Source organism: Microcebus murinus, chromosome 9, assembly GCF_040939455.1.
Source record: "Microcebus murinus isolate Inina chromosome 9, M.murinus_Inina_mat1.0, whole genome shotgun sequence".
Classification (NCBI taxonomy): Eukaryota; Metazoa; Chordata; class Mammalia; order Primates; family Cheirogaleidae; genus Microcebus; species Microcebus murinus.
The window spans coordinates 90,871,427-90,883,859 of NC_134112.1; the positions used below are offsets into that span (position 1 = coordinate 90,871,427).

The 12,433-nt window shown below is 39.0% G+C and overlaps 1 protein-coding gene across 4 annotated transcripts in view; it reads right to left on the reverse strand.

Moving 5' to 3' along the window:
* Positions 1–2,174, reverse strand: part of BRAF (B-Raf proto-oncogene, serine/threonine kinase) — a 185,939-nt gene extending 183,765 nt beyond the window's left edge. For 2 of the 4 annotated variants that reach the window (XM_012768024.3, XM_076006664.1), the window contains exon 1: positions 2,006–2,173. In XM_012768024.3, the coding sequence (XP_012623478.1) occupies positions 2,006–2,134 (129 nt within the window). In that variant the 5' untranslated portion in view covers positions 2,135–2,173. Of the gene's footprint in view, positions 1–2,005 lie in introns of all 4 variants that reach the window. The other 2 variants (XM_076006665.1, XM_012768022.3) reach the window with 2 other exon arrangements.
* Positions 2,175–12,433: the final 10,259 nt, after the last annotated feature.

A 12,433-nucleotide genomic window follows, 5' to 3' on the forward strand; every position in this document is an offset into this window, starting at 1 on the left:
ACATAAAGCCCAGAGGCACCTGTGCCTGGTAAGACAAAGGCATATCCGATTCCTGGAGAAAACAGACAGCAGATGTGACCTCTAGTATTTATCCATTAAAAACAATGTATCCTAAAAATAAATTTCCATGTCAACAAAACAAAGCTGTTTATAAATAAGAAGGAATGTGGAGGTGTGGGGAAGACAAGAGGAAGCTTCAGAAAGTTAAGTACCAAAAGCCAGGAAACAAGGCAAAATGAATTGTAACTGGGGACAAGTTAAACAGAATAAACTAGGAAAAGAAAGAAAAGCTTTATCCTTAGATTCCAAGAAGTCTGGGAGATGTACAGATATTAGAGGAAACTGATCTGAGCAGAAATGCAAGCTGGAAAGTGATTTTTAAGAAATAAGAAAAAAATGAGGAATTTAAAATTGATCAAATGATGGTACAGAACACATTTTGGGAATATAGGTAAAGATGGTATAAAAGGGTGGAAAACCAATATTGTGAAAGAACTGAGAGTAAACAAAGCAAGTATATTGGATGAATTTCCAAACTAAGGATGATGAAGCAAGAAAAAGAGAATTGCATAGACAGAAGAAAGAATGAGACATTACGAGAATTGGGAAACAAGATGAAAGTAGTAGGTAGGAAAGAGAACTTCGAGCAAAGTCAACAGAATGAGTCGCATTAACCTAATCAATAATTGTAAAGCAGTTATCATACCATGTATTATCTTATTATTTGTAAAACACAATAAAGTATATTGTTTTATGCAATAAAATATCAAATGTCTGTAATAAAGTTTATGTAATAAAAACAAAATGTAAACAAAATAATTTGATGTGGTGTTAAGAGGCTGAATAATGTAAAAATAGGCTGAGAGAAGCACAGGCTAAAGGAAAGGAAAAAGTGAAAGGGAAAAAAAGACAAGAAGGAGGATAACACAGAAATCAATCAAACCTATAATAAACAGGTAGGAATAAAGAGGTGTGAAAGCACAGTGGAAGACTAGCTAAAAAGTGCCACTAGTGCAAGGGTGAAAAGAGCCAAGTGAAACTTGATGGAATCTTGACAGCTTCAGGGTTCAGAAAGTAAGTAGCTCCAAAGTGTCCAGAAGGATTTGTGAAGATGATAGCAACGTTAGGGAGCAGTGGAATGAAGTAGAGAGGCTCAAGAGAACTAGGGGTAAGAGAAGAGCAAAAATGGTCTTAAGTGGAAGCTGAGGTTAGAAGGCAGGCAGGTCGGACAACTGGAAAATGAGCGGGGCGGCAGATAAGAATGGGATGGGGGTTACCAGTCAACTACAGAACACTGACAAACATTAGGAATGGGGGACTAGAGACCAGAATGGAAAAGACATAGGAAACAGTGCGATTTGGAGTTGAAAAAGCAAAGGCTAAATCAAAACCATCCGCTGTGTAAAACAGGTGAAGAAAAATCCCCAAACAAGTAGAAAGGTGGAGGGGGTGGAGGGAGCAGCGGCCTGAAAAGGCGGACAGTCAGGGAGAGTAGAGAGCGAATGATGCGCCCCATCATTCCCATGCCCATGTAATAATTACATACGACAGTAACTCGGGCTGGGGTCCTCGCCCGGGTTAGTAGCCTACATCCTCCACCCGGATGCCGCCGCCACCGCCGCTGCCGCCACCCTCCCCCTGCCCCAATAACAAAAACATCTAAGAGATGCCGTGCTGGATACCTCAGCCTGTCGTGACCTTCTCGGACCAACCCTGAGTTTCGCCCCCTATTGATAGCCTCCGGCTCAACTACCGCTGCCCCGATCCCCACATCTGGGGTGGGGGCCAGGGAACCCCCCCCCCGGGCCATTGTGTGTGTTTACGTAGCTAGGTGCTACATGACGGACAGGGACACGGGGGCGATGCCCACCTCTAACCCTGCGGAGCCGACCGGAGAAGGTGGCTGAGGGCACCAGAGCCCCCTCAGCCGCCTCTTTCCCCAAAATAAACACTAGCTAGCAGAGCCCTGAGTCGGGAGGGGCGGCAGGGTGGCACCGGCACTTACCTCCTCCGGAATGGCAGGGTCCGCGGCTGAAGAGGCCGCGGCGCCGGCGCCGGCCTCGGGCTCCATGTCCCCGTTGAACAGAGTCTGGCCCTGCTCCGCGCCGCCGCCGCCGCCGCTCAGCGCCGCCATCTTATAACCGAGAGCCGGAGCCCGAGCGGCCGCTGCTGGGCGGGGAGGGGGAAGGGAGGCGGAGGGCGGGGGAAGACGGAGGCGGAGGCGCGGGGGGCACGGGGAGGGGCGGCCCGGGCGGAGCCGCGGGCGGGGGGCGCCTGGGCCACTTCAGGTACCGGCCCGCGGCCCCGGGCGCAGGCGAGCCTGAGGGGATTGGGGGAAGGACGCCAGGGAGGGGGGAAGGGGGCGGAGACGACTAGAAGTCGCCGCGGCAACGGCGTCACCCGCTGGTCACGGTCGTGACGTCACCCCGGGTGCGTGACGTAATCTAAGGAGCGCCCTCGCGCCGTTGTCAGGGGAGGGTTCATTCCCCTCCAACCGCCCGCGCGCTCATGCTTTTCCTCCGCTCCGTTTCCATGGCTCCCATTTCCTACTTTCTTCTCATCTCCTCCGTCCTCAGCCTGTTCTGTAAGGTGGGATTTACTAGAAAATCCAGGGTGGCGTTCAAGGAGAAGTCGAAATCCTAGAGGGAGGAAGGCGGGGAAGCCCATACTACTTGTTATATTCATTACAACCAACGTCTCCGTGTCACAAAAATAAGGATTGAAACAGCAAGCTTGAAACACTCAAGCAGAATTTTATAGAAATATATTTAGGAACAGCTAAATTAGCAGTGTGGTGCTTGTTTCCTTTTCATTGAAGGATTTGGCCTATTAAAGTGAGTCTAAATGGAAGTCTAAAAGCTTTTCTTCATCGTTGAGGAATAAAATGTTTTAGTGTATTTTTCGTTTTTCAGATTCATTCATTTATAAATACCAATTGAGTGAGCTTTTTCTATGCCCTTAGGCCTGAACAAGGCACATAGCATTCTAGACATTCCAAGCATCAAAACTAATCATTTTTATTTTGAAGAAAATCATTCAAAATATTTTATATACTTTGTTTCTTTCATGAAGAGAATATTCCAAGGCATTGTATGTGCAAAGTATGTATGAACACAGTTGGGAGAGGAGGGGTAAGTTCTCTTTGACAGAATGGAATTAGTTAAACCCAATTCATTATTAAAAATACATTTATCTAAAAGGAAGGAGGAATGATTGGAAAAGAAAATTTTAAGGAAGGGAGAAACATAGTAGAAGTTACTATGGGCTCCCAATGGTGTGCAGTGAATCACCAAAGTAACCTAAACATGAAGTCTTGAAAACCTTGAGTGGACTTTGCCTTTTTGTACTTCCCATGAGGGGTGAAGTCACCAGTGACCTCCTTATTGTATTTAGGATGATTCAAGAGATAGAAAGCTCTCCTACTGACTTCTGAAATGGGATGTCTGCATATTGATAGGGTCCCCATGAGCCTGGGAGCTGATGCTTACTCTCAGGGTGAGGAATTATGTGTGAGGCTGCTTGATGAATCAGAATACTAACATTCCTCTCATTGCAAGAATACAACCTATCAAATGAGCATGCTATGTTTCGTCAACTTTGCTGTACATTCTCTTCCAAGTAGGAAAGTTTCCTTGGATGAAATTTAAACAGTGGCTTGGGAAATATAGAGTAAATGAATATGATCAAAGGGATTATTGTCTTCAAGCTAAACTAATCTGAAGCACCCTTCTTTGCTATAAGGACATACTTTGAAGCCAACTGAAATAGCACCATCAACGGGTCATGGCACCCTTTCTCCTGACTTCATCAGAAACACAACTGTCAGGGTTTTCCTTAATTCTCTAACTATCCTATTTCATATTTTAATGGGGCTAATTTGCCCCTAAAAATAATTAGTATAACACTCCCTTGTAACATTGAAAGTCCTAAGAGTTGTTTTTTTCTTTTTTCTGTAGGTTCCATTTTGAATTACAGCTTTATTTATCAGCATCAATCTGTAGATCATATCTTATGATGATTTCTCCCCAGGATGACTGGTTTCATCCACTTAATATTGATTCTTGTTAGCTTCCATTTACTCAACATTACTATGACTTTGTCTTCAAATTCTGCATATATCCTATTTTATTTCCTTAGGCCATTCTAAAGTTCCACAGTATCCAGATGAAACAACAGAGAAAGCATAAACTTTGGAGTCCAAAGATAAGGATTTTAGTGTCAGCACACCACATCTTGGCTATGTAATCTCAAAGCAGGTAAACTTAAATCCCTGTTTGTTTTGCTTTGGTTTTTAATCTTAATATGAGGATGATAATAATGCCAATCCAGCCTACCTAACTATATCACTGTGAGGATCAAGCATTATAGTTTTTCCCTTTGCAAAGTAAAACATTCTCTCAGTCAAAATTCAGATAAGGCATAGCAAAGATAATTTATCTGTGCTCTATAATGTCTGGAACCTCAGCTGGAAGACTCAGTTCCTTGGGATTATGTTAATGGTTGGAAATTGGAATTCTTTAGAGGCATATTTACTGATATGGCAGCTGAGGAAGTCAGACAGAATACCTAAACATACTCTGTTCCTGGGGCCTGGGCTTCCTTCTAGCATGGTTGCCTCAAGGTAGTCAGACTTCTTATAAAGCAGCTCAGGGCTTCAAATGATAGTATTCCAGTAAGAAAGATAAACACTGTTGCATTTTATAATCTAGCCTCCAAAGTCACATGGCATCACTTCTGCTGCATTTTATTTGATACAAGTAAGTCACTAGTCTGGCTCAAATTCATGGACAGGATGTACAGATCCCACCTCTCAATGGAAGAAGTATCATAGGATTTACAGACATGTTTTTTTTTTTCCAGCATATTATGGGGATACAAATGTTTAGGTAATTGTGTTGCCTTCTCTCCCCTTCCCCCTCACACCCCACAGAGTTAGAGCCTCAAGCGTGTCCATGCCCCAGAGATTGCGCATCACACTCATTATGTATGTGTATACCCATACCTTCCTTCCCCCTTCCATCTGCCCAATGCCCGATAAATGTTATTCCTATATGTCCACTTAGGTGTTGATCAATGAAACCAATTTGCTGGTGAGTACATGTGGTGCTTGTTTTTCCATTCTTGGGATACTTCACTTAGTAGAATGGGTTCCAGCTCTATCCAGGAAAATACAAGAAGTGCTAGATCACCATTGTTTCTTATAGTTGAATAGTACTCCATGGTATACATATACCACGTTTTATTAATCTACTCATGTATTGATGGGCACTTGGGTTGTTTCCACATCTTTGCAATTGTAAATTGTACTGCTATAAACATTTGAGTACAGGTGTCTTTTTTTAATATTAAAAGTTTTATTTTAAAAACCCCCACAGAACCAATAGAAAGGGAAAGATTGAAGATGAGAAGAGAGGATGTGAGGGAGAAACAGGAACACAGAATTGTACTTTTCATTGAGGAACTCTCCCTGGTGGTCTTGTGATTTTAATTCCAATCCAGCTGTTTATGAAGAAGTTGTAACAGAGAATATCCCATGATCCCGTTCATTATGAATCCTACTGCCTCACGTGGAGACAATGATTAAAGACAGAGGGTAACAAATTCAAATACAGTTTATCTCTTCCCTCCTAGGATTCTCCCTGATCAAATCCTCAGCCTAGAACAGCAGTTCTTTTTTTTTTTTAATTTTCCAATATATTTTTTCTTTTTTTTTTTATTTCAGCGTAATATGGAGGTACAAATGTTAAGGTTACATACATTGCTCTTGCCTTCCCTCCTCCCTCGAGTCAGAGCTTCAAGCATGTCCAGATGTCTTTTTTATAGAGTGTCTTTTGTTCTTTTGGGTAGATGCCCAGTAGTGGGATTGCTGGATCAAATGGTAGATCTACTTGTATCACTTTAAGGTATCTCCATATTGCTTTCCACAGAGGTTGCACTAGTTTGTAGTCCCACCAGCAGTGTAGGACTGTGCCTATCTCTCTGCATCTACGCCAACATTTATTATTTTGGGACTTTTTGATAAAGGCCATTCTCACTGGAGATAAGTGATATTTCATTGTGGTTTTGATTTGCATTTTCCTAATGATTAGAGATGTTGAGCATTTTTTCATATGTTTGTTGGCCATTATTATGTCTTGTTTTGAAACATTTCTGTTCATGTCCTTTGTCCACTTTTTGACAGGGTTGTTTGATTTTTTTCTCACTGATTTTCCTGAGTTCTAAATAGCTTCTAGTTATCAGCCCTTTATCAGATGTGTAGCTTGCAAAAATTTTCTCCCATTCTGTAGATTGTCTGTTTGCTCTCATGACAGTTTATTTGGCTGTGCAAAAGGTTTTTAATTTGATCAGGTCCCATTTATTTATATTTGTTGTTGCTGTGATTGCCTTTGGGGTCTTCTTCATAAATTCTTTGCCTAGGCCAATGTCTAGAAGAATATTTCCAACATTTTCCTCTAGAATTCTAATAGTTTCGCACCTTATGTTTAAGTCTGTTACTCAGCATGAGTTGATTTTTGTGAGAGGTGAAAAGTATGGATCCTGTTTCAGTCTTCTACATGTGGCTATCCAGTTTTACCAGCACCATTTATTGAATGAGGATTCTTTTCCCCAGCATATGTTTTTGTCTGCTTTGTCAAAGATTAGATGGCTCTATGAGGATGATTTTATACGTGGGTTCTCCATTCTGTTCCACTGGTCAATGACCCTGTTCCTGTGCCAGTCCCAAGCTGTTTTAATTACTATAGCTTGTAGTATAGTTTGAAGTCTGGTAAATTGATACCTCCCGTTTTGTTTTTGTTGCCTAGGATTGCTTTTGCTATACAGGGTCTTCTCTGGTTCCATACAAAGTGTAAAATTATTTTTTCTATATCTGTGAAAAATGACAATGGTATTTTAATAGGGATTGCATTGACTCTGTAGATCACTTTAGGTAATATAGACTGTTTAACAATGTTGATTCTGCTGACCCACGAGCATGGTATGGTTTTCCACCTGTTTACATCCTCTGCTATTTCCCTCCTCAGTGTTTCATAGTTCTCCCTGTAGAGGTCTTTTACCTCCGTAGTTAAATATATTCCTAGGTACTTTATTTTCTTTGTTGTTATTGTGTAGGGAATTGAGTCTTTGATTTGGTTCTCAGTTTGACTGTTATTGGCATATATGAATGCCTCTGATTTGTGTGTATTGATTTTGTATCCTGAGACTTTACTGAATTCGTTTATCAATTCAAGGAGTCTTCTGGTTGAATCTTTGGCGGGTTTTCTAGGTATAATATAATATCATCAGCAAAGAGTGAAAGTTTGATCTCTTTTGCCCCCATTTGGATGCCCTTAATTCTGCTGTTTTGTCTGATTACTATAGCAAGGGTTTCCAGCACTATGTTGATAGAAGTAGAGACAGTGGGCAACGTTGCCTTATTCCAGTTCTAAGTGGGAATGCTTTCAATTTTTCCCCATTCAGTATGATGTTGGCTGTGGGTTTGTACAGACATATTTTTAAACCACCACATTTCGTGTTTAGAACAATGAAATGCCTACTCTGTAGAACTGGCTACTCACTCTCACCTTGTCTCAAAGGAATTCTATATCCAATCAAATTTTTTCCCCTTTATTACTGGGAATCACCAAGATGTATCTCAGTATGCTAATGAACAAACACTTACCTCTTTTTTCAGCTCTAAGGCCTCTGCTGCATGCGAAAAATAGATACAGGTCCTTTGCCATCTGACACAGAATAACTGTCTCCTCTTGGACACTTCTCCCAAAGCCCAGTGCTGCCATAGGCAGAGTTGAATGTGCTGAAATCCCTTCTACACAAAACAGTGATCCTGAAGCCTGTGATGAGTCAAGCCAGTTTGTGTTCTGAGCAGAAACAGAGAACACTTCCCCTTTGTGTTGTAGTGTGCCATATGAACATCAAAGCCACATTATCTTGCATTGTCAAGTCTTATAGACATTTTAGTCAACATTTTAGGTTTTGCTCACAATCCCCCTTTCCCCTAAGGCATTCATGTATTCATAGAAAGCTGGAAAACAAATCTAGGTGTGAGGCACTATGCAGAGCCATTACTCTGATTGATGGCTGAGATGCTGGTAAGAGCTTTGCTGCTATCTCTGACCCTCTCTTCCCTGGAAATGAGTTTACATCCAACTGGTATTTCTATCTTGAATCTTGCATTCTAATAGACATTGAATAGTCCCACCAATCAGCCAGACCTGCCTCGCTAAGTCTGATCCCACATTAATATGGCCAACTACCGGAAAACAAGCAGTCCCTAGGAAACTTCTACAGCTCCAACCAGCTTCAATGATGTGTAGTTGATCACAGTTTAATATTTTCTTTATGAATCAAGGCATCATTATAACCAATGCATCCTGTGTTGCATCATTATAAACAATGCATCCTGTGTTGTTTAAGAGAGGGATACTCTCAGATGCTATTTAAGTGTGCATAGAAAATAGAATCATAGAGTTATTTCAGCACAACTTCCCAATGAGAGATACTTGGAATACTTGGAATCCATTCTGTGGAATTCCAGACTCTGCCCAAATACTTTAGTGATGGGAACCTCACTAATAAGGTACATTCAACTCTATTTCTGATGTTGAATTGAAATCCTCCTCTTTATGACACCTATATTCTGATCTGAGTTTTGCCTTCTAGAGAAACACAGGATGAGTCTATTTCTCATCCTGTGTAATTGCTTTCAAGTATTTGAAGGGTGTTCTCTTTCCTTTAGTCTCAAAGCATTTTCTTTTCTGTCTGTGTGCTCTTTTCAATGTTCCTCTTAAAATAGTCCTATGAATTGAACACTGTTCCAGATTTGGTCCAACCAATAAAGAATAGAATCTCTAATTGCAATAACCTAGAAACCATACTTCAGTTAACATAATCAAAGATCATATAAGCAGCCCCACCCTGTTATTGGTACACATGAAGCTTGTGGTCAAAAAGATGTTTTATTTTGAGTAAAATGCTATTATACCAAGTCTAGATTTTTCAATCTTTTCAGCATTGTGGTCCTCTCACCTATTGTTATCTCATATTTCCCAGACTTTCTAATTTTTGCCCATGAAAGAAGACCTTGTGGTTCTAGATTCATGAAATGTATTAGCTATTATATTTCTGATATTTAACGAAGGATAGTTATAACAGAATGTTATTTTATCTTATAACATCTGCATACACTACCCTTGGTGTGTTAATAAGATAGAGTTCTTTGTGAATTTGGTATTTTTTGATGTTAACTTTTTTTAAGTTTCTTTGATTGTAAGGTGCAATAGACTAGACTATATACAGTATGTTACTTTTGGCCAAAAAACACAAGAGGAAACTATAGTTTTATATATATATAATGAGATGGTAACTGATAAGGGATGGGTAAGAACAGGGTGGAGTAGATTAGGTGGGAGTGAGACTTCTCTGATATATCATTTAACATAGTTTTAATTTATGAGACATGTAAATAAATAATAGAGTAAAATCTAAACAAATGAACTTGATTACATATCAAATTGATAACACAATTGCACAGAGAAAATGATTGATTCAAGTAGCTTTTGAATGTCATTTTCTGACTGTAGATTTACACTGTGTCAAATTAGCTAAACTGGAACTGCTTCCCAGAATTCCCTTCCATCATCTAAGACCTGTTTAAATATAACCACTCCTTAATTTCAGACCCTGGGATGTTCCAGAGCAAACTCTCTTCACTAAGGCTGTAAGAAGGGCATTTGTGAGGATGACTTTTGGAGATCCATGCTGGCTTTCTGTGAACCAAAAAGGACAAGGAGCACTGCTGCCATCTCAATAGAATCCACATTTAACTCTGTGGTGAAGGGCACTGGCTTCTCCTGCAGGATGCCCCATCATGAAAGTTGGGATCAGAGTTTGAGGTAGTGAGAGTCTGACTGTGTTGCAGTCCCTCCTCAGGGGTTCCAGCTCACAGATTTCACTTTTTGCTTGCTTCTCCCACTTTACCTCCATCCTTCCTTCCTTCCTGTCTGCCCTGAAGATTTTAGGTTCCAGGAGCAGACACAAAAACACCAGCCTCACATAATCTGGTTAACCAGTTCCACAATTGCATAAAATCAAACCACTATTATAAATTCCTTGTTATTTACATTTCCTAGTGTTTACTCAGTACTCTGAGTACTGACTGGAATATAATCTAAGGACAAAACAAAGTATAAATTAATCTTTAACTTCATTCAGAAGGTTTGTTATTGATAATGATATTGGTTTTGTAATTCTGAAACAATTTGTGTATTTATCATGGAATAGAACAAATGAACACATATATTGATGTTGGGAATCAGAGGTCTTACTGTGAGAAAAGTGAGCAACAAATAGGGAACAAGGGAAATTGGAGAATAACCCTGTGGTGTTAGATTTAAATTTGAGGCAGCAGTATGAACATAGGATTATATATGTGTACTCATACATTCTCAGCTCTGCCTACTGAAAGAGGTACCTAGGTGTAGCAATAAGTAAGTATGCCTGAAGCCTGGATCTTGATTTTGAAATGTCATTCTCCACTAAAAGTAACCAGGGCTCCTCTGAGAAATGGTTGATTCCAGATCTGGGGCAGGAAATATATAAATTGAGCTTGCATGGGATGAGTCTTGGTATACTCAAGAACAAGGACTTTATTAAATACTACTAGGTCATTTCAAAAGGAGCCATCAACAAGACTTCCACTGGTCCAAAATGGGACAATTGGAAGGTAAAAAATAAAAATGGCAGGAATAGATTAATATATATATATATATATATATATATTGTTATTGTTATTGTTGTTGTTTTTGTTTTTTTTGAGACAGAGTCTCACTCTCTTGCCTGGTCTAGAGTGCCTTGGCATCAGCCTAACTTTCAGTAATCTCAAACTCCTGGGCTCAACCGATCCTCTTGCCTCAGCCTCCTGGGTAGCACCACCATGCCCAGCTAATTTTTTCTATTTGGCTAATTTCTTTCTATTTATAGTAGAAATGGAGTCTCACTCTTGTTCAGGCTGGACTTGAACTCCTGAGCTCAAGCAATCCTCCTGCCTTGGCCTCCCAGAGTGCTAGGATTATAGGTGTGAGCCACTGCGCCCAGCCTGATTATATATTTAATTTTTAAAAATCTGTATGTCCATAGTGATGAGAGAGAGAAAAAGAGAGAGAAGGATATTGAAAGAAAGAGGTGTGAAGTAAAGCTCCTTTTAAGAGAAGAATGCTGGAGAAGGAATGACAGATTTAGAAAAATCACCATTTTGTAACCACCAATATAATAATTACTACAGTTCGGTACTATCAGTCTCATGGTTTTATAATACTGTCGTGTAGATCTCCCTTTTTTAACCTATAATATGAATTTATTGTGTGTTTTATTCACAAATTTCTAATACAAAAAAATTACATTTGAAAAAAAATTGATCTACCAGAAAAAGGATTGTACTCAATGTTCTATCAAAGTCTAAGGAATTTAAACAGCTTTTCACAAATTGTTCTTCCAAAGAAATTATGGTCAAAATATAAACAGGCAAAAACTGATATAATGAAACATAAAGTTTCTGTGGCTTTTGGACTTCAAAATGAAATATTAGATAATTTCATTAAAAAAAGTATTTGGCAAATTTTTGTGTCACATAAACAAACCTATCAGTTAAAAATCTATGAGAATGAAAATCACTGAACTATACACTTTAAAAGGGTGAATTTTTTATTATATAAATTATACATAACATAAAATTTATCATTTTAACCACTTTTAAGGTTAGAGTTCAGTGGCGTTAAGGGCGTTCACCATCACCCACCTCCAGAACTTTTTCAAAAGGGTGAATTTCATGATATGTGAATTATATACTAATAAAGATGTTATTTAAAAATCTATCAAAAGTAAAGGTGCACAAAGGAACTTTCAGGAATGATGAAGATATTTGTATCTTGATTTGGGTGATGGTTATATGGTGCATTCATTTGTCAAAACTTGTCAAAGTGAACGCTTAAAATACATGCAATTTATTGTACATAAAATAGACAATACAAACTATCAAAACTTGCAATACTTTGAAAGACATATTCTAATTTTTAAATCTTTCTATAATGAGTAATTACATTCAAATAGATCTAAAATATACATCCAATTTCTTTAATAAAGTTGGAGAACTAATGGCATAGAGATTTTTCTTTGGGTATTAAAATTTACTTTTCAAAGTTTTTTTAAATAAAAAAACATAGTCCGGGGGAATGAGGATTTATTGAAACCTTAAAATCGGTACCCCCATAATATGCTGAAATAAAAAAAAATTAAAAAGAAAGAAAAAAGAAATAGGAAAAACAAAACAAAACAAAAAAACACCATAGTCCAATTTATAAAAAGTAACATGAGTATATTTAGATATGTTTATAGTTCAATATATGAACCAAGCTGATTCCAATTGTTTCAGCAATTG